At 51.1% G+C, this 22,949-nt stretch overlaps 1 protein-coding gene across 1 annotated transcript in view; it reads left to right on the forward strand.

Annotated features, from left to right (window-relative positions):
• Nucleotides 1-22,949, forward strand: part of GRIK4 (glutamate ionotropic receptor kainate type subunit 4) — a 397,554-nt gene that overhangs the window by 319,063 nt on the left and 55,542 nt on the right. The window contains exon 13 of the mRNA XM_079928310.1: nt 3,931-4,134. Within this exon, the coding sequence (XP_079784436.1) occupies nt 3,931-4,134 (204 nt within the window). The remainder of the gene's footprint in view (nt 1-3,930; nt 4,135-22,949) is intronic.

Consider the following 22,949-nt stretch of genomic DNA (forward strand, 5'->3'; position numbering starts at 1 on the left):
GCGGTGCGCGGGCTTCTCATTGCGGTGGCTTCTCTTGTTGCGGAGCACGGGCTCTAGGCATGCAGGCTTCAGTAGTTGTGGCACACGGGTTCAGTAGTTGTGGCACGTGGGTTCAGTAGTTGTGGCACATGGGCTCAGTAGTTGTGGCTCACGGGCTCTAGAGCACAGGCTCAGTAGTTGTGGCGCACGGGCTTAGCTGCTCCGCGGCATGTGGGATCTTCCCGGACCAGGGCTCAAACCCGTGTCCCCTGCATTGGCAGGCGGATTCTTAACCACTGCACCACCAGGGAAGTTCCTGATGATTAGAATTTGAATGAAGGAATTCCTTCCTACAGGGTCAGAGATGTCCCTCAAAAGCCAGTTAAGAGTTTGAGAGAGAAATGGGGACATTGCCGGGTTGTACTTCCTGCCTTTCCGGGACTGGAATTGGACGGGGCTCAGAGCTCTGGCACAGACCCACGGGGACACTGAGACCGCAGGGTCATGTTTCTAGACTGGGAAAGTCAGTCTGACCCTGTGTGTGTGTGCCTGTGTGTGAGTGCATGCACGCACACGGTTGTTCACATATGCACACGTGTGCTCATGAGGGTGGGGAAGGACACTTTTGTGAAAGGGAACATTTAAAAACATGGCCAGTACGATTCAAATGAGAACCTTCTCTTGTGCATGTGTGTAGAAGTCAGTAACTCTTACCAGGAATGATTACCTTAATTTAGTCCCTGCTGGCCGTTTGGGGGACCTCCTTGGCAAATGGCCATCTGAATGATTTATCCCTTAAAACTCAGCACACAGGCCTGTTGCATCCTGCTACTGTCAGGGTGCAGTTGGGACTTGCGAGTGACTTATTGGTTAACACCGGCAAATACACAGAATTAGCCGCAGCTCCCACCCCTAGAACACACCCCTGCATCAGAACCCGGGTTAAGCACTTTGCCCTCATCACTGCCCGCCAGGACAGGGCTCCAGGCCAGCACGCGGCCCCCAGACCCTCCAAAGTGCCAGTGAGCACCGCCCCCTCCCACACGGTTCCTCCCTCCAGCACTGGCTTCCTGTTTATTTACTCTAAATATGTCAGTGAATTTTAAATTAACAAGTGCAGAGAGTTCTCGGGGAGAAGAGTTTTGTGACACTCCTTGGGATGGTTAAAGATACCCTGGGAGGTTGCCTTCCAACCCAGGCGTGGAAATGCCCAGCCAGGCCCTGTCGGTGAGGCCATTTCAGCACTTTTCACCCACACAATCCACAAGTGCTGGATGCTGGGGCCAGGTGGGGGCCCCAGAGACAGGGAGGAGTCCGTCCCAGGCTCCACGTGCGTTCTACCTGCGAGCCGGCACGTGTAGGAGGACGAATAATGCGTGTGTGGAGGCCTGGCTGCGAGTGTGGTAGCGGTTCTGAGAAGTGGGTTGGGGTCAGAGGTGGGATGGGACCCCAGGGACAGAGATGAGTTAGGTTAAGCAAAAGCAGGACAGAGAGAGGCCCGTGAGCTGAGGACAGCATGTGTGGAAGTCAGGGAGCTTGGGCCCATTTCACGGACATGACAGCGCACTTGACCATGAACCAGAAGCCCATCACCTTCAACTTGGAGCTCCCTCTCCCTGGCACGGAACCTCCGACCTTCCCCTCTTCCGCTTCATCACACCCACAAGACCGCTCTCCCTCTTCCTCCCTTTGCAACCTCTGGCCTCTCTGGCTGCCCGTCTTCCCCAGCCCAGAAGCCCCTTCCAGCTTGAGCTCAGCAAACCAGCAGTTCAGCACTTCCCTCTGTTGACTTCTAGAACTGACTCCACCATGATGCTCAGCCATCTCCCCTCCTGCCCGTCCCCAAGTCCACCTGTCCTTGCAAGCCCTGCTCCCAGCTGCCCATCTGCATTCAGCCTCCTGACTCAGCTGGGCCTGGGCAACCCTGCACTCCTCTCTGCTCACCCCACATTGTGTTCCCTGAGGAAACCTTTCCAGGCACCAAGCCTTCCCTCCTACCTGCCCCCAGCTCTGGGGGCTGGCACGGCTCTGTATCTTGGGCCTCCTCCGTGCCCCCTCTGTACCCACATCCATGCTCTCCACCTTACCCCCAGGCCCACTTCCCATGTTCACCTAGACCCTGGCTCTCCCAGGACTTTGCTGCACTGACTAGCCTTCTCTTTCTTCCTTTTCTAAGGATTCCTCCCTTTGTACCTACACATGTACTCTGGTCCCTCCCATCCTAAGACACCATCACTACCACCTTACCTACACCCTGCTGTCCTTGGGCTACCCTCCTATTTAGGGAATCATCATCAAGGGATTGGTGGACACTGGGCAGCCACCAAGCCTGTTGCAGGCAGAGGGGGAACTGAGGTTTGGAGCGAGACGTGACTGGTAGCAGCTGGGTGGAGAAGCTCTGCCAGCATTTGTCTCTGAACTTCTCAACATCCTGGTCGGCCCTCACCCGTGCACCCCTCGTGCACACCCGTCCTTGCGGGATTCTGCCATCCCCTCCCCCCTCCCCACCCCAACCTGCCTTCGAAGGTCTCCAGGGACACGTGACCCAGATGCCCTTTCACAGCCCTGCTTCCTCTCTTTGTGGGAATGTCTGCCTTCTCCTGCTTGAGACCCTTTCCTCCTTGACCTTCATGACCACATTTTCCTGTTGTCGGCTTTTCTGGCCGCTTCTGCTTTGTCCTCCTCTACGGCTGCTCTTCATTCTCCCCCTCCCTAAGATCAGGTCTCTCCCTCTGCTGTCCTTCCCCCCGATGGTCTCTCATATGCTGCAGCTTCAGCCACCACCTCTGTCCGGAGGCTGCCCCATCTCTGCCCCCGATCCCGCCCTCACCCCATATTCCAACATTCAGTCAGATGTTCCCTCCTGGATCGATGACCAGCACCTCAGATTCAACACGTTCCAAAACCTCTTCGTTTTCAAACCATCCGTGGCCATGATGACATCATCCTTGGTCATCTGCTCAGGCTCCAGGGCTCTGAGGACCCTACGCTCTGTGCCTCACACCCAGCCTGGCATCAAGCCTGACCCTCTCTGTGATTCTTCAGCCTTGCAATCCAATCTGACCCCGAGCGCGGCTCAGGACTCAGCATCCCGTATCAGGAGAGGGTCCGTCCTCACTCCCAGACCTCTCTCTTGCTCTATAACATTCTTTACTCGCATCCTTAAGTCTTTAAAACCCTCAGTGCTTCCCTACTATATATGTATGGTGCACAATCACCTTGCCCTGGCACCCAAGGCCCACGCTGACCCTAACTCATCTTTCTAAATGTATCCACCACCCCTCCCCTCCACACAGCCCAGGCTCCCACTCAAGGGCAGCCCCATTGTCCACCGAACAGGCCGCTCTCTTTCTCACTCGGGATTTTGCCCTTGATCCTGCCTTTCCCCTGCCCATGAACAGCCCTCCATTCACACCACTTCCATCTGTCAGTGTTCTGTCTTCCTCCGGAGCCCAGCTTGCATCCCACCTTCTCCAGAGAACCTTCCCTGGACGTTTCATCAGAGAGACCCTCCTCCCAACGCTCACAGCTGGACGCGTCCTGCCTAGGGTTTGCGGTTGTTCTGTGCATGTAAGAATCTCGCTTGCTCTGTTGTCAGCATCCTTGTATCTCATAATCCGCCGTGATCCATCTATGTGGAATAAACAAAGGAAGGGGAAGAAAAGGAAGGAACGAAGTGCAGGGTGGGGTCAGATGATGACCTCAAACAAGGTGGAGGGGCTTCCACTGGACCCTCTGTGCAGTGGGACCGTTATGTGTTCCAGGTAAGAGAAGTGTCTTGAAGTCAGGGAGGGGAGCTCACTGCCACCTCCGAAGCACCCCATTACCCAAGCCACTTCTCTCCTTCCACCCCATCTTCGTCCCAACCTCCTGTGTCCCCGACCCCCTCGTCATGTGTGGCTGAGACACCAGGGCTAAGATGAGAATGACAGCTGCCCAGTTTTGCTGCAGGAAAACCCGTATTTAATGCTGAAGGGAAACCACCAGGAGATGGAAGGCAATGACCGCTACGAGGGCTTCTGTGTGGACATGCTCAAGGAGCTGGCAGAGATCCTCCGGTTCAACTACAAGATCCGCCTGGTCGGGGACGGCGTGTACGGCGTGCCCGAGGCCAATGGCACCTGGACGGGAATGGTCGGGGAGCTGATCGCTCGGGTAAGGAAAGAACAGGTGATTTGGATTTGGGGGTGGGCTGGGGGGCAGCTGGAAGGACAGGAGGTTGTGCTGTATCCTCATGAATCCTCCATTTATTAGTCAATCGGTCATGCAGTTTTCATTTATTTGTCCATTCATTGCACAAATCTTTCCTGAGCTGGCAACGAGCCAGGCACTGGTAATATACGTTGAAGAATAAGACCACCTTGATCCCTGCCCTGTGGCTCTCCCGGTCCCAGTCCCCCACCTGTAACAGGTAACGGAGGCCTTGATCGCTGAACGCGGCTTAGAGAATTGGGGTTCCGTTCTTGGATAATCCAGGTGCTTTTTGTTTGTTCTGATTATTTTTTTGGTCATCAGCACCTTTGGCAGAGCTTGGACAGGCCCTGGGAGAGTAGAACACACTCACGTCCGTTGACTTTGACACTCGAGAAGCACTCTCGAGGAGACATGGTTAAATAACAGGGGGAAAGGGATCACCTGGCAGAGGAGTTGGTCACGGTTACGGCTATTTCGTTACTTCTTGTATTACGTTCCGCTCTCCTTAATATGCTTGTACAGACCCAGGGCCAAGGTGCGCTTGGGCAGACTGTAGATTTTCAGGGTGAATGCAGAGACTCAATTGAAACACAGGTGAGCATCACAGAGCGTCAGTTGTCGTTAGGTTAGAGCAAGGCTATAGAAAGTTCTTCCGGGGGCAGAGCTCTTGTTTTCTTGGTGTATACTGTTAACGTCTGTAAAAATTAATTTGATTGTTACTCATTCACTGTCCATATTTCCATAACTGAGTTTTTCTGCTCAGGAAAGGTGATGGGTATCCAATGTGGAGAGCACAGACCTAGGTTCTTATGGGTTGGTTCTTGAACCAGTCCCTACCTCTCCGTGCTTTCCGAGTGCAGAAGGAGCCCCTGCAGCCTCCCAGCCAGTGCCAAAGTGCAGGGTGCTTTACGTACGTTATCTCTAATCCTCTGGGAATATACCTTTTCGTTAGCTGTGATCCTCATTTTACAAATGCGCCACCTGAACTCAGAGAGCTTAAATGACTTGTCTGAAGCCCCACAGTTAGGGTGAGACGGGGCTGGGATTTGAACCCAGATTTGTCTAACTCCAGAACCCACATTCTTCCCACCTAAGAACACGACCTCAGCTGGAGTGGGATGTCACCAAGAAAGGTCTGCATAAGTCTAGGCCCTTCCTTCTCTCCTTCCTTTTTATCCTCCCTCCCTTTCACTCTTGCTTGCTTTTTTCTTTCCTTCTTTTCTCCCTCCTCTTTATCCATTGAATTCATATGATCTTAACCCTTTATATGTACCAAACTTGGGGTAAAATGTACATTTTTTAAATCCTAGTCTTGAAGGATAAAAGTGTTAGTCCGGGTATTAAATAAGTGATCCTTGGCGATGCATGATGAAAAGTTCTGTAGAGACAAGAGCATGGAGAAGGTAATTGAGAGCCGAGGTGGGACAGTGGTGAGGAGTTTGCCTGACAGCATTTGCAGTGACCCAGCGGGGTCAGCGGCAAGACTTGTTCAGCGAGACGGTGAACTGTCCAGTTCCTAGAGTCCAGAGGGCGGCTTTGCTGTCAGGGAGAGGCTTGCAAGCAATCAGCAGAAGGTTGCAGAAGGCCCAGGGAGCCCTGGGAGCCTCTCACAGGGGCAGAGTGGGAGGGTGAAGCCTTCTTCAGGGAGCTGTCTGCTGTCTTTGAGACTCAAGCCCCCAGCTGACGATGCCCACACTTCCTTCCACAGCAAAGGATGTGCTGCTCTTCTCGAAGTCCCAGAGCCCCTCCCGAAGCAGTCCTCTTGTTGGGATCCCCTGGTAGAGATGCAGTCCAGTGGTTAAACCCCAGAAAGCTGAAATGCTAGGCCTTTTCCTTCCCTTCTTACCGATGTACTCTGTCACCTTGAGCCTGTTTCTTCAGCCCCCTTGGCCTTCCTGGTGATTGGTGGGGTGACTTCAGGGATGTCAGAGTCAGTGCACAGCCATCCCCTTATCAACTCCCAAATGAGCTGTGACATGGACTGGCAGGAAGAGGAGAGGAATCCAAGGCTCAAGGACATGCAGCTTCGTACTGAACGACTTGGGCAATCAGACAGGATCTTAAAATTCACTCCAGGTCGGCTTGCAAGTCAAAACACTGCTGCTTTGGTCTCATCAAGACTTGACTGCGTAGCATTAATTACTTAACTAATTAACCCATTCGTTCAATACAGATCCACCGAACGCTTTCCTCTTTCCTAGACAATGGAGATACAATGGGGGACAAAATAAACGTACTCACGACCCTCATGAATCTTACTAGTGAGAGACAGATATTAATGAATGATCACAGCAGGATATTATTAACACACTGTGTTAAGTACAAAGAAAGAGGAAGTAGAAGGAGCTATGAGAGGGTACCTGCGGGGGAGGGGTCCAGCCTTGAGAGGCAAGGGGACAGGGGAGGGAAGGCTTCCCTTGGGAAATGATGTTTGAGCTGATGTGTGAAGAATGAGAAGAGCATATCTGCCAGAAGGTCGTCTGAATGCCACGGAGTGGGGGCTTATTCTGGGCAGGAGTGCGTGACCCCGGCCCTGCTCTGCCCCGGGGTTCAACGCTTCGATGTGTCTGCCCCAGTGTTCCCCTAGGATCACAGTAGTCCTAGAGCCTGCATCCTTCCTGTATGACCCCTTCCCCAAGCTGCACAGGAACAAGTCAGAGGTTGTAACAGTAGAGCCTTGGGCTACTTGATGTCCCAAGTAGAAGAGACCTCAGAGGTCACGGCACCTAAATCTGTCACTTACACGGATGAGGAAATACAGGCTCAGAGAGCTTAAGTAACCTGCCAAAGATCGCACAGCTGGTGAGTTTGGAGCCAGCATTTAAGCCCTTGTCTGACTTCAGTGCTCGTGGTCTGAGAGCGTGAATCTTGAAGTTAGGCCTAACATCAATTCACCCCCTTACTAGCTGGGTGTTCTTACGCAACTTATTTTATCTTTTCCACTCCATCCCCCAAGGCTTCAGTGTTTATCTAGAAAGAATTTTTGTAAGGATTTAAAATAACATACACGTGAGTATGCACACATGCATAGAAAATTTGACATACAGGAATTTCTTTTTTTTAGAGAGTTTGAGGAATGCAGTAGCTTCCTGGGTGTTGGAGTGATGTGCAGGAAAGAGTAGAGGCCTGGGTCATCTCCACTGGGCGTTCTAGATCCTCAGTCTTTCACAACCATTGTTACCTGCTTTTTTTTTTTTTTTTTAACATCTTTATTGGAGTATAATTGCTTTACAGTGGTGGGTTAGTTTCTGCTGTATAAGAAAGTGAATCAGCTCTATGTACACATATATCCCCATATCCCCTCCATTGTCACCTGCTTACCCAAGACCGTTGCGGTTTGGACATGTGGCGTGTTGGCTGCGGAAGAGCATTCAAGCATCTTTTCTGCTTATGTTTAGAAATCATCAGAGCCTGTGTTTTGGTGTAAATCCCATTAAAAGTAGGAGTGTGGTTGGAGTGAAAACAAGTGGATTCACATGAAATGGGCCAGGTGGCTGGCCTCTCACCCCCAGGGCTGTGTCTGGGCAGGGGAGAGGAGAACCGTGTCTGTTTGGGAGCCTCTTGGGTTTGGATTTATATTGCTCCAGTCACATCCTTCACAGCTGAGCCCACAGCAGGACTGCACAGAAGGGATGGTGTGTCTTGGTGGAGGTATACTTGGCCGAGAGGAGGAGATGGACTAGAGCAGCTTGAAGAAGAACATGCCCTCAGAACAGCCTCAGCCTCCTCCTGTATCACCCCAATAAATTTATTTAAAGTGAGCTTTTAATTGAAATCGTTCAAGGTATTCAGAAACTAAGTTGAATGAGGTAGTCCCTAGGTCACTATTTGATGGGGGACCAGTGGGGTAAAAGCAGAGGGAGAAAGGCTATAGGATGGGGAGGGATAGGGGATGGTGAGAAGACTGGAGGACGGCCTCCTGACTCTGCTTGTGATGTGTAGGGAAAACGCCTGCAGGAGATGATGCTTGACTTGAATCTTTAAGGACCAGGAGAAGTTGGCCAGGGAGAGGAGGGACATGGAGAGAGAAGAACAGGCCAGGTGGGAAGGAACCAGGGTCCAAGGCGTGGAGACAGGAAGGTACATATGGTAGTTTCTGTTTCAGATCACTATACGTGGAACAGAGCATGGTGGAAAGCTAGGCTAGGAAGTGGGCAGTGCTCACTGACGAAGGTCCTATATGACCTTCTACAGCATGGAATGTGGAGGGGCGGGACAAGCCTAGAGGTAGGGGAACCGGGTAGAAGGTCACGTTGCTGCAACAGTTTATGAGAACCAAAAGTAACTTAGGAGTCAGAAGAAGGTACCTATTCAGAGGCTATCTTCAAAGATAACAGTTTGTCTTTTATATAGAGGTATGCAGTCTTTACAAAATACATACGTTTTAAAGACAAAAAATTACTTGTAATTCCACCATCTAGTAATACCCATGGTTAACATTTCCATATGGGCCCTTCTGATTTCTTAATGAGTATATACTTTACCCAAGTTTTTCCTTAAACTGGATCATAATGCTTATGCTGTTTTGTAACCTGTTGAAACTATTTAACAGATAAATCATCAGGACACGGGGACCAAATGGATGTGGCCAAGGGGAGAGGGACAAGAGTAGGATGACACCCAGGTTTCTGACGTGGACGTCTGGGTGGATGGCGGTGCCAGTCACTGAGGTGGAAAGTTCAGGAGAAAAATAGGTCTGGGAGGAAGGACGGGGATGATTTCAGCCTTGAAAATAGTAACTTTGAAAAGCCTTTTGGACACACAGGTAGGGATATTCAGCAAGAGTTGGCTAGAATGGGCTCAGCGGATCGAAGCTCTAGGTGTGGGAGTGGATGTAGATGGTTACTGAAGCTGTGAGGAGAGAAGGAATCCCCAGGGAGAAAATCATGCGTTCAAGAGGGAGGTGAGGGAGGAGAGCCTGTGAAGGCTGCTGAGAGAGAGCGGGTAAAGAAGTTTCCCACCTCTTGAAAGGAAGTACAGAAGAGCCTTCATCAGATTTAGCAGTGCAGGAGCCACGGGCAAGAGCGGTTTCAGTGGGTGGCTGGATTGAAATCAGACTGCAATGGTTGAATCCTTGTGCAATACTCCTCAAAGAAGCTTCGCTCTTATGGGAAAGCAAGATAAAGGGTTGTAGCTAGAAGGAGCTGTGGAGCTGGGAGGTTGGCTATTGTTTAAAATGAAATCGTTTATGCAAGTGGCTGCTGGGAGTTGAGAATGCATCTCTTAGGGATTGAGGAGAGGCAGGGACGGTCACGTGGCTGGAGCATCGTGGTGGTGGTGGGGTAATGACAGTCAAGGTGGGCAGGACAGAGAGGGTGGGGGGAACAGCGCATTCATGAAGGGGTCTGGAATCCTTGCCAAGACACGAGCACTTCTTCCTGCAGTGGGTAACTGGGAAGCACTGCAGTCAGGGGTGTGTCTGTCCTGGGTGTTGTCCTAGTCGCCCCCCACACTTGTGCACTGATTTTTTTGTTTTTTGTGGTACGCGGGCCTCTCCCTGTTGTGGCCTCTCCCGTTGTGGAGCACAGGCTCAGTGGCCATGGCTCACGGGCCCAGCCACTCCGCGGCATGTGGGATCTTCCCGGACCGGGGCACGAACCCGTGTCCCCTGCATCGGCAGGCGGACTCTCAACCACTGCGCCACCAGGGAAGCCCTTGTGCACTGATTTCATGTTTGAAACTGCTTTCACAGCGTTGGCTCTTTATCCTCCACAATGGCTCTGCGAAGTGAATATCCTTATCCCCGTCCTATGGGTGAGCAACCTGAGGCTTAGAAATACAAATGACTCACCCAAGGTCCCACAGCCAGCGAAGGGGCACCTGAGTCCTCAACCACAGCATATGGCCTCTCCTGCGGGAATTACAGCCTCATCTGCCTCCAGTCACAAATGGCGTCCCCTCCTGAGAGGTCCTTCTAGGCAGAACATTTGGAGGATGCCCAGAATGTGGTACCCATGTCTGATTCTGGCCCATAAAGGAATTGCACGTTATCTTTGAAGTGGAAGAGCTGGACGGATGAGCTCTCTGACCCCTTCTCCTCTCGCCCAGTGTGTGTGAGCCATCCTTGTCAGTTCAGCCCTGAGCACTGGTATCCTGGAAGGCGAGAGGCTGCATTTCACATCCTTGGGGCCCAGCTTGGGAGAGAGCAAAGCACATTCAGGAAGAGAGAGACCCCCCCTCAAGCTTCCAAGCTCAGAACCAAGCACCCTGCTGGCATTCAACACCATGCTGGCAGAACGGCCCGTTTAGGTTCAAAGAGAAAAGGGCTTTAGAAGGCTTAGATGCAAGGCTCATAAGCCTTGGACATCGAATAGCTCTTACCAATGACATTTTGATGAATTAAGTATAAATGAAGCCGAAATACCTCATTCCATTTCCCCTCCTGGTTCCCTGGGAGAAAGGATTGTGGAGAGAGTTTGCCAGAGACTTGGTAGGGTGGGCTGTCTGTGGCCTTAATCCACTGGGAAAGTTGTCCAGAGCCATTTTGCTGAACGAAAAAAAAAAAAAAAAATTACAACTAGTCCCCTGGGATTCCTTTTCCCCTTGAAGCCAGAGACTATTTTAACTGCAAATAGGTCATAGAATTCTATTCTTTAAAATTAAGGTACAGATCCAGGGACTAAAACTGAAAGCTCGACTCTTTCCGCATGTGACGGCCAGACTCAGGGACGGCTTTCTTCTCCTCCTTAAAGCCTGGTCTCTGCATTTACTCAAATAGGAAGAGGGGAACTCCAATTTTAATTCAACCATTCATTCATTCCTTCCTTCATTCATCCAAGTGCTCCCTTTCTGACGAGCACCATGTGGATGTGAGGGGTTGCTGGTAAGGAATTCAGGATCTACTCAAAGAGGCAAACCAAGAACTCCCGTACAGCGTGATACGTGCTCTATTAATAATATTAAGAATGATGAGAATAACGATGGCTGACATTTACTAAGTGTTTCCTGTGGGCCAGGCACCGTTTTCAGTGCTTGACTATACTAACTCATTTAGTCCTCACAATAAGCAAATGTTGCAGGTGAGGAAACTGAGTCGCAAAGCAGATAAGGAACCTGTTCATGGTCACGTGGGTAGTGAGTGGCAGGGGCAGGTCTGGTGGAAGCACTGTCAAGGTATGTACAGGTATGAACAGGGAAGGGCTCACCCAGGAAAGGACCACTGAACAGAGTACTGAGGATGGAGAAGCATCTCAGTAGAAAAGAGTATTCTAGGTGCAGCAAAGGCTGAGATCATGCCAGGCAGTGTGAGTGGTTCTCTGCAGCTGGCGTCAGGTGCTGCAGGGAGTGGAGGAGAGGAGTGCTGTAGGCAGGGGCCAATCGTGACAGAATTTAAATGGTTGGATACTTAAACTATGTCCAGAGAGCTAATGGGGAGCTGTTGAAGAGTGAGGTGGTCTGTTTGTTTTATTCCAGGAAGGGCAGAGTGGCGTAATTGGCGTTGATTCCGGAAGGTTAGTCCGACAGGGAGAGGGGGATGGATTGGAGGTGGGAACACCAGATGCAGGTATACTCATCAGATGGTGGTCCAGTGATGCAGGGAGACGGGATGGGGCCCGAAGGAAGGCAATGGCGGTGAGGATGCGCAGGAGAAAATGGCAACGGTGTGGGGTCTCAGCATTTAATCCTAGGACCTACTGCGTGAGGGAGCCCCCCTTTCCTGGAGACTTTTAAGCATGGGTTCAGCTCATCCTGCCTCTCAGCAGAAGAGGGAGGGCTGTTTGACTCCGAGCAAGGTCCTTCCTGGAATGACTTCTTGAGGGATGCATGTCAAGCAGTGGTTCCTGCATACCACCCCCCAAGACCTGGGAAGGGAGGAAATCCATCTTGTCTGGTTCATTATCCACAGGCTGTTGTCCTTGAGAATAAAAGGGCCAGAGCCCTGGGCTGCATCTTGGACCACAACCGCCTTTGCTGTCCATCTCTCATCAGACCCTCCCTTTACAACTCTCTGCCTCATTTTGAGTTCTCAGAGGTTCTTTTCTGTCACTTGAGTCCTTTCACCCACCTGATAAAAAGCCAATAAAGGCAGTTTTGAGATTGCAGCCGCACAGCCTTTCTTCTGAGATGACTGTATCTGCTGCCGCCCATGCAACTGGGCTTTGCTGTCTGCCTCTGTGACTGCTTCCCTCTCTCTGCATTCAGGGGTGAGGTGCACAGCCCCCAGAAGACTGGGGCTGGGCCTCTGGAGCCTCAGCCTGCGATGATTGTGAACCTCCCTACCTGTCTATCACCAGCTTTCAGTGAAGGGCTCCGCCATGGGCCTTCAGGTTTTCTTTTTCCTCTCCATTCCCATGGCTTTGTAGAGAATTAGAATGGGGGTGTCCTCTGCTGAAGGCACCTCTTCCTTGTTCAAAGCTGAGCCCCCAGGAAGGAGAGGGGGCCAGTGATGGCTGCTGACCGAAGGCCAGGCACTAGGCAGGAGCTCTACATGTGCTATTTCATTTATCTGTGCCTGGCGGGGATTATGACTCCATTTTCCAGATGAAATGGAGGCTCAGAGGGTCAGCAATGAACCCAAGCTCAGACTCACAGCAAGCGGCCAGAGCCCAGACTCATACCCTATTCAGACCCCTGTCTTGTGCTCTTCTTACTGCATCACCAGGGGCGTGTGAGAACTGATGGCTGGAGCGGAGAGTGATTTTGGTTCAGCCTTCCTGTCCTCTGCGTCTACTTGCTAGGAGAATAGAGAGGAAGGAATAGGCTGGACCAGGAGAATGGCCGTAAGAGAAGAGGCTCTGGGTGGCCAGTGTGAGAGGGTCACATGGATTAAACTTACATCCTCAACCCTGTTATCCAGGAAGTGGGTGTTATAACTACTTCCTTTTTTTATTTTTTTATTTTTTATTTTTTTTAGGTGCGCGGGCCTCTCACTGCTGTGGCCTCTCCCGTTGCGGAGCACAGGCTCCGGATGCGCAGGCTCAGCAGCCATGGCTCACGGACCCAGCCGCTCCGCGGCATGTGGGATCTTCCCGGACCGGGGCACGAACCCGTGTCCCCTGCATCAGTAGGTGGACTCTCAACCACTGCGCCACCAGGGAAGCCTACTACTTCCTTTTTATAGACTAAGAATGCACAGCCCCAGAGAGGCCAGCACCTGGAAGTGCTAGGATTTGAAACCAGATCCCTTTCCTCTAGGAGCTGTCCAGCAAGAAGGGCAGACAGACCGACGGAAATTATTTTAACCCAGGGTTGTACAGGATAAGTACTCTGTTACAAATACAAACTGCATCATATATAAAGAGCAGAGTAGGAGGCAGAAATTACTTCTGAACGGGGACCTCTGGGACGGGTTCTTAGTGGCAGTGAGGCCACCAGCTCCTTGCAGGCAAGCACAGTATCTTATTCATCCTGATATCCATGTGCACCTAACACAGTGCCTGGGACACAGGCAGGTGTTAACAGCTAGTTCCCTCGGATCATGCAGAGCAAGGCACCAGCTGACAAGCATACCTTGAATACACTTAGGGAGTTCATTTCTTAGCAGGTTTCTATCAACCCAACTGTCAACCCAAGGCGTAGAAAACAGGGCCGTCAACTGATGAATCAATCAGCAGGTAGTAATTTAACACAGTGAGTCAGCTACTGTGCTAGAGGTTTGGGGTCAAAGGACAGATGAGACTTGGTTCTGTCTTTGAGAGCTTACAGATGAGGTGGTATGGAGGTAGGCAGAGGACAGACACGTAAAAGAAACGTGTGCTCTGGTGTGGGCATGAGAGAGGTGAGCAGGTTGCTAGGGGAGCCCTAAGCAGGGCAGGACCAAGGAAAGACATTGTACATCACCTGTGAGGGTGCACAGCTTAAATCCTCATCTCCCAAGAAGCAGTGTCAAGCCGGTTCCCTCCCCAGGATCGTAGCACATGAGGCTCAGAGAAGGTCAGCCACAGATTCAGGAAAAGAGAGCAGAGCCTTTGCCTGGCTGTCCTTAGACCCCCGTGAGAGTTCTTTTCCGCTAAAGAAGTTGATATGGATGGGAATCCCAGGGGGCTTTGGAGTTCACTTATGTTCAGAGCTACCCCAGCATCTCCAGACTGGGAACTCCTCCAAACGCCATGGGTGTCTAGAAGCAGCCTGGGAAATTTGTCGAAAGGTTCACTTCTTGGGCATTATTTCCGCCTTCCCTGCCGAGTACCAGCTGTTAAGGGGAGTGAGGGTCTGCTAGGGAAATGAAAACGGATTAATTAAGGCACCTGAAAGCCTTCTGAGAGATTGGCTTGCTGTGACACAGAAGAGACAGGCAGTAGGGAATTGATGTGGGGCAAGGGTAGGGAAGGAAGCTATGGAAAGTGGTATCTTAATATCTCCTAAGAATCCTCTGGTCCTGATTGCTCACCTCCCATGGAGAGGTGAGGTGTCACCTGCAGGCTCAGCCAGGCACCAGGCTGTGGTCTGAGGTCAGGGGTCGTTTCAAGAGGTCCAGTTCAGCACGTGGACACTTAACCTCTGTCTTGTTCCCCAAAGCACCCAGTAATTCAGCTGCTGGTTATTCTCCAAAGCCTGAGTCTCTAATGTTGCTAACCCTGGTTCTTGCACTGTCCCCTGCCCCAGGGGTAAGAATCCTATTCCTGAACCTGGGGCCAGGCCCTATTAATACTACTTATGTGCTTCCCACCCTCGGGCAATATTACTTGGCCCTACATGCATTGATTCAACACTGGTTGTGACTTCAGGTTGAACAGGACCCAGGTTTTCCTTTCACTGGGCTCGTGTTCTACCTACATGGAGCCTCCAAGGATGGTTGCGCAGGTTGTATACAGTACAAGGGGTGAGTGGGGCCTGAACCCTGCCTCACGCTGCTTACCAAGCATGTGCTCTGGTTTGGGGCTCTATCCACCTGTCAATTTTCTTCCTTCAAAGATACCTTTAGTTCGCCAAGTTGTGTGCCCACTAAGTCTGCTAGGAGGATCAATTTCTATAATTTGTACAATGGCTTCAACTCTACTAAGAATGAGGCCCAGTGTATAAAAATTATGAGACCACAGCATGTGATATAAGCAAAATGGAATCATACACAAAATTTTATGGGAACAGAGGAAAAAAGAAATAATTCAGCTCCAGAACCAGGCAAGGCTTTAGAGCAGAATGAACAATAATGATAGCTATTGTTTACTGAGTACCTACTACCTGCCAGGCATTTCTCACGCATCATTTCCTCTCTTACAAATAAATGGCATCATTCACCGTTTATAATGAGGATGCGGAGGTTAACTCCACCTTCACAGAGAGACGAACTCAGGGTCACACAGCTAACAAGTGACTGAACTGGAATTCAAAGCCAAGCCTGTCCTCAAAGTCCACGGTCATTCTAACACACTGTGATGCCTCTAAGGGAAGTTACAGTCAAGTTGGACCTTGACGGATAAGTAGGAATTTGACAAGCCTCAAGATGGAAAGAGTTGCAGGCAGAGGGAACTGTGTGGGCAAAGACACGGAGTTTGAAATGTATGACAGGTGTAAGGAATACGGATAGTGCGACGTCTCTGCATCTCAGGTTGAAGGGAGGCCAGTGGCTTGAGGTGATGCTGGAGAGAGAGTCTGGGACAGATTGTGAAGATCATTGCAGGGAGATGGGACCATATTTTAAAGCTAGCAGGGAGTGGCTGGAGTCTCTTTCAGTGGGGCAGTGGTATGATTAGACCTTTGGTTTGGAAATCGATTCTAGAACAGCGGCTCTCAAAGTGCGGTTCTTGAACCAGCAGCATCGGGATGACCTAGGACTTGTCAGAAACCCAGATTCTGGGGTCCCATCCAGACCTACTGAATCAGACACTCTGGAGTGGGGCCCAGCAATGCGCATTTTCACAGGCCCTCCAGGCGGCTGTGATTCATGTTCAAGCAAGCTCGAGGACCACGGGTGCCCTTGGCATCCACTAAACTGGATGGATGAACTGGGAGGAGCGAGGAGCAATGAGGCCCGTGCAGAAACTACTGAGTAATTCCAGTGGAGACTTCAGTGATGCCAGCAGCAGTCAGGTCCGCATGGCAGTGCTGGATTACACAGGAATTTCAGAGGTAAAATGGACAGGGCTCGCTTATTGGATGGCGAGAGAGCAGGGAGGTGATGGCGGGGGCAGAGGGGAGACTCTGGCTGACTCCTGGTCTCGGTTTTGGAGGACAGGCGCCTGGTAGAGTCATGGACTGAGAAACAGTCCCTGGAAAAAGAGTAGCTTTAGATGGCAGAGATGCAGTTGATGACGTGGGTCTGTAGTGCCGGCGGGACTTGGAGCTAGAGGAACACGGTCTGTGCGGAAAGGTGTGTGAGGAAGGCCAGCGACAAGGCAGAGCTGGGCCTCAGTTCCGTTTGGGGGTCGTCAGGGTGCAGGTGGTAGTGAAATGGGGGGGCGCTGAGCGTTCTCACCTATCCTTCACCCCATACCCCCTGCCGGCCCCCCACGTGCAGATCCCTGCCCTCTGTGTGGGCTTGGACACGCCACCCAGTGTTTCTGACCCACCCCACTCCACGTCTTCATCCTCAAAATGGACACAGTAGCATCCACCCCCGGGTTATCATGAGAAATCAATGAACTGTAGTCTCCTTGGTGTCCCTGGCATGTAGTGACTCTCAGAGAGAGGCAGCCCTGTCCTCTCCTTCCCTGCCATCTGTTACACAACTTTCCACCTAAGGCTTTGCTTGCACTTCCTCTCCAGGCCTAAAGCCCAGTTCCTCAGCTTCCCCTGCATCCATCCCCAAACACACACATACACAGGCCCACCCGCTTCCATGAGATGTGCTCTTCCAGGGCCAGGTCCTTCCTCTCCCAGGCTGGCCTCGGTTAATCCCTCCTTGCCACACCTGTCTGGACACTACAAAAGTGTAATCAATCAATACAAAACTGAAGCACCACGTGTCTGGTTGTGTTCCTGCGGAGCGAGCTCCAGCTGCCTTCTAAATGTTATCTGCAGTGGTGGCGGCTTGCCGGGCTTCTCTGACCCCCTGTCCTTACACTCTGCAGGAAAAGGGGGCACAAGGAGCAGGAAATCCCTCCAGACGGATGGTCTCTGGGTCATCTCTTGGGGAAGAAGTCACCTCTGTTAGGTAATAAGGTGGTGGCATTGATGGCAAGTACAAGTGTCCTTTTTTTTTTTTTTTTTGCTGTACGTGGGCCTCTCACTGTTGTGCCCTGTCCCGTTGCGGAGCACAAGCTCCAGGTGCACAGGCCTAGCGGCCATGGCTCACGGTCCCAGCCGCTCCACGGCATATGGGATCTTCCCGGACCAGGGCACGAACCCGTGTCCCCTGCATCGGCAGGCGGACTCCCAACCACTGCGCCACCAGGGAAGCCCCAAGTGTCCTCTTGATCTTAGAAAAAAAAGTACCTTGAGTTGGAAGTCTGGGTCTATCCCTGGCTTTACGCTGGCGGCTGAATCTCCCTGGGCCACCATTTGCTCACCTGCTCAGTGAGCAACACGCTCTGCCTTCACCACAGTTTCACCAACATCCCTACAATCCGGAGAAATGACTAAGAGCTCCCAAGGGCCTGCATCTCCCATCGCTGGCCCCTCACTCTCTAGCCTTTTCTTTGTTCCTTGTGCGTAGTGTGCCCAGTTCCAGCATACGGTGTGTACACTTGCTCTTCCTTCTAGCAAAAACTTCTTTCCCCAAGTCTCCAGTCTACTGTTTTTACCTTGTTATCTAGGTCTAATCCAGATATCACCTCCTCCAAGAAGCATTCTTTCTCTGCCACCCTAAGGGACCTCCGTCCTCTCTCTGAATCTCTCTCTACCACAGAGAGAGATTGTACGTTGTATGACCTTCAAAGAAACTATCACCAACGGAAATCACCTTTCTTATTATGAGAAATAAGATAAGTCTTATTATGAGACTAGAATGTAAGTTCTCTGAGATCAGGAACTACATTTGTCTTGTTCATCTGTATGCCGGTGGCACCTGGAACAGGCCCCAGCATACACAGCACTCAGGAATTATGGGATAGATGGATGGGTAGATGAATGGGTGGTTGGTTGGATGGATGGATGGATGGGTAGATGGATGGGATGCTTTGAAGACATGTGTAAAAGAATTAACCACTATAGCCCTTGAGTCCAAGGACCTCAGAGCCTGGACAGAACATCTCAATGCCAGAACCAGTTGTAGGTTTTCAGATGATCCCTTTGACTGGTAACAGGGAAAACACACCAGTGGCCCACAAGTGCTGGTGCATTCAGCAGGCTGGGGCAGCAGGAGATGACATTTACCCTGGGCCTGTCCTCCCAGGGCAGCCACGGGGCCTGAACACGCTTCCTGGACACCCTTGCTTCCCTTCCTGGCTCTGCCTTCCCCGGGTCCCCACAGCTGGGCCCTCAGCTCACCCTGCTGTATGCTCAATCCTGCCCCACTTCCCAGACCTACATTGCCTTGAGAAAAAAGAGCTTAAGCCACCTCACCCCTCGTTCCTCTCCCCATGGGGTGGGAATTCCCAGGGTGAGCTCTTTGACTCTAAAGTTGACCCTGTCTTCCATTTTGCCCTGCAAGTCACATCCCCCTTTCTTCACTCCTTAAGCTTTAGTCGGCCTAACTGGGTGTCTGCTCAGCCTGCATCACACACACATCTATCCTCCACCTGCCTTTGGAATAAAGCTTCCCCTTGTGCTTGCCCGCTTTATTTCCTTGAGTATGTGTGTTGGTGTAGAGGGATGACACCATGAACGCCATGCAGCAGGAGCCCGGATCGCCTATCTGGGCGTCTGAGTCACCTCCCCTGAGACTCCTGTGTGCTGTGCTCAACCCCCTGTGACTCCCTAGGCTGACCTTTTGCCTGTCCCTTGACTGATTTTGCACTAAAGATAGTCATGAGCACTGTTTATTGAGCACTTACTATGTGCCAGATGCAGGGCTACTAATTGCTTTACAAATATCACCTCATTTAATCGTCAAAGAACCTTACAAGGTAAAGTATTCTTATCGCCATTTTATAGATCAGGAAACAGGCTCTGAGGTTCACTTGTCCAAGGTCATGGGGCTGAGAAGTGACAGAATCAGACTCCAAACTCAAATGCGTCCGTAATATGTCCCCTTAAGTACTGTGGGGAGCTGCCCTGAACACATGCCATGCTTTGCTCACCTAGCAATCTCTTGGTCATCAGATCCTGCTACTGTGGCTCCCTGCCCGCCCCAGCTCCCTACCCCCGGCAAGCGGGCACTGCTTATCCCTTGCCTTCTTAGGAATAAACATGCCTGCTTCAAAGTATCCAAATGTGACAGTTCCCTCTGTTCTTTGGCCATCCCTCACTCACGGAGATGAATTTGCACCAGGAGGTCTTGTGGTTTCTACTTGCTTGTTGCCATGGCTTGGCCTCACCATCTCAGTTCCTGGCCAGAATCCTTATATGCTTCGGGGGGCTTATTCACAGACTATTTTTCTTGTCGTGCTGTAGCTTGTCAGCAGCAGCTAACATCCCACCATTTGTCAGCGTGAGAACCAGGCCTGGCTCAATCGTGCCAATGGCAGTGCTGGCAGCTCTGGAGATAGCCCTCTGAGAGCCCCGTTCTGCCTCACCCTTTGCAGAAACTATGGCATTATACCTTACCTTCTGCAGCCCTCAGATGTGCTCCCCTGTTTGATGACAAACTTCTGCTCTTGCCGTGTCTACGTTTGCAATTTAGGCAACAGAATGAAGGCGTAGATCTCTAAAACTGGCAGCGGGTGGTCCATGCAGTGACTTTGAACTGCTCAGAAGGACTGTCAGCTCTTGCTAAATGGATCCCTGATCCAAATCCAGGACACTCCCTGAGCAGACCTGCTGGGTTCCTGGATGGTGGCCGACTGGGGGCCTACTGGCTGCCAGGGGGTGATGAACAGTGGAATACAGGCAGGAGATCAAAACAGAGAGTAGGTGTGGTCGGTAAGTACAGCAAATGTGTCAGCTGGTGTCAGTCTGATCAAAAGTGAAGGGGAGTCCGTAGGAACAAATCAGGTAGAAGAGCTCAGCCTTCAAAAACCCCACCAGGCAGGATGGTGCAGCCCAAGCAGAGGCCAGGTCTCAGCAGCTTCAGACAAATGGGCAGAGGATGGAGGCAGGATGCCAGAACCAGAAACAGCGTAGTAGTAATAGCAGGAAACATTTATTGAGTGGTGAACATTTTCTGTGTGTCAGGCCTTGTATGCTAACTCATGTAATCCTCACAGCAACTCTGTAACCTAGAAGCTGTTAGCATTTATACTTTACTCCTGAGAAAACAAGTTCAGAGAGGCTAAGAAACTTGCCCAAGGGCCCACAGCTATCAAGACACAGACTTCAACCAGGACCCTCTGACAGCTGTCACAAAACACTGCAAGAACACTGTCCAACGTGGGACAGAGTGCTGTCCTCCTCCTCTGGGTTTCAAGACCCCTCCAGAGTGGGGTCTGGCAAGTGCTGGAGGGTGTTTGCAGCTCCGCCAGGTCCCCCCTAGGGCTTTGCCCAGTGTTCAGAGCAGAGAGAGAGTCGGCTTCTCTGGGAGTTTCACAACCTGTTCAGTTGTTTGGACCAGACAAGGGATCTGGACTTCTCTTCATCCAGATGCAAAACACAAATCCAGTTAAAACGTCCAGATGTTCCTTTTAGCCCTTCTTGAATTAGAAGCCACACAGGTGTTTAAACAGAGATACACAGTAGATTCACCATGCCTGAGCGCCCCTCTCTCCTCTGTGTGGAATTACCAGCCCCTGGCAGAAATAATGCAGCCATTGCAGCCCGCTATGTATGTTCCAGGCTTGTTTATTCCAAAGAGTCAGCAGGATGCTGAGTGTCAGGCTTGACGGTAGCCACTCTCTATTTTACTTGGGCAAATCACTTACCTTTTTAAAAAACCTTTTAATTGAAATATACATATAGAAAAGTACACAAATCATAAGTGTCGACTTGATGACTTATCACAAAGGGGACATACCCACGTAGTCACAGTCCAGGTCAAGAAATACACCAGCCCCAGCACCCTGCAGACCCTTGTAGACCCTTGTCCCTGCCCCCCAAAATGCCTCCTTTCACTCTAAACCCTCCTTCCTCCCAAAAGGTAACTATCATCCCGAACTGAACGCCATGTTTGCTGAGTCTTATTCTCCTGTCTCTCAATTGGCTACTGCTGGCCTTGAGATCGCCATGGGGCTCAAATGCAGTCTGTGAAAAAGAACTTTGGGGATGTTATTAGGGGTGGACACCTGAGCCCTGTCAGCACCTCTTTGAAGTAGACCAGACACACTTCATCACCTAGGTGGAGTGGCCAGAGGTTTATGACAGCATCTCTAGCTGTCCTCTTCGGAAAAACTGCAGGGATCCCTGAGAAAATGCCCTCTACCCTTGGCAGTGGTTTTGACTTGTGCATATGCTGATAAGAAATGAGAAAAAGATCTTTGCTCACCCTTCCTGGCGCCCTGGCGCACCTCAGGGTCCAGCCTGAGGCCGAGCTCGGACCTCCCTTCTGTGTAGCAGGACAGTAAGGGGTGGGGGAATCAGTGGAGGAGGCTCACTGGCTTGGAGTAGAGAGGGGGTGAAGAGGAGGCCTCTGAAAGTTCTCCGTGGCTGTCAGCAGAGCTCCCAGCTACTGGTGGTACTTTATCTCACCCAACAAAAGCAGTCCTGGGGGCTTCCCTGGTGGCGCAGTGGTTGAGAGTCCACCTGTCAATGCAGGGGACAAGGGTTCGTGCCCCTGTCCGGGAAGATCCCACATGCCGCGGAGCGGCTGGGCCCATGAGCCATGGCCGCTGGGCCTGCGCGTCCGGGGCCTGTGCTCCGCAACGGGAGAGGCCACACAGTGAGAGACCCGCGTACCGCAAAAAAACAAAACAAAACAAAAAAAACAGTCCTAATAACAGGCCAGTGAATCACGCCGTTCCTAAATACAGGGCTGACAAGTGGGAAGGGAAATAAAAGAAAGCCCCGCGAGCTAGAGCTACTGTCAGATTTCTCCAGCAGCCAACACTGCTGTCTGAGCCTCCTTGAGTTTGCTTTACACGCACAGGCCTGAAACCCAGAGGCCCCTAGTAGGTGTAGAATTGGCTTAGTCAGTGCAGGCAGGCTCTCTATCTGAAAGGTCAGGGCTGCAGGTTTGATCCCCGTGTGGGCCAGCTAGCCTTGCTCAATGTCAGGGCCTCACGCTGTGTCCCAGACCATTATTAACCAGCTTTTCTGGCAGCCAGCAGGGTGGGAAACTGGCAGAAGTGTGTGAACTCGTCAGTGGAAATCCCCCGCCTCTTATCACAGGGCCTACTGATGGCCACATTTTCATGTGGGCTGGAGGTTTTATGAGTTTGATTGGGAAATAAGGAGCATTTGGACTAGGAATGAGCATATCCTCCTGAAAAATTAGACAGGATTCTATCGTTTTCTTTGATGTGTAAATCAGTGGTCTAACTTCAGAAAATCAGGGGGATGATGACGGGGCTGGTAATGGTGCTGCCAGGCGAGGAAGCAGAGTTCAAGCTTCCCCGGGCATCACTGCATCCGTGGAAGCTGCCTAGACCCAACTTCTCAGTGTTATTTCTTTTTCACGTCCCAACTACTTAAACACAGTGTAACATCTATCGTATATATTGCTTTTCCAATCATGGGATTTCTTTGTTCTCTCTTCAAAACCTGCATTGATTTTTTGAAACAATTACTGTTTTAAATAACATTGAAGTTGATCCTTTAACTTGCAGCAAAAAATAATAGCTTACACTTCTGTAACATTTTCTGTCCCGGGCAGTGATCTAAGTGCTTTTCATATATTTATTCGTTTAGTCTTCACAACACACCTAGGAGGTATGTATTATAACAGTCCCATTCTCCAGATGAGGAAACTGAGGTACAGAAAGGGTAGG

The sequence above is a fragment of the Stenella coeruleoalba genome (assembly GCF_951394435.1).
Source record: "Stenella coeruleoalba genome assembly, chromosome: 8".
Classification (NCBI taxonomy): Eukaryota; Metazoa; Chordata; class Mammalia; order Artiodactyla; family Delphinidae; genus Stenella; species Stenella coeruleoalba.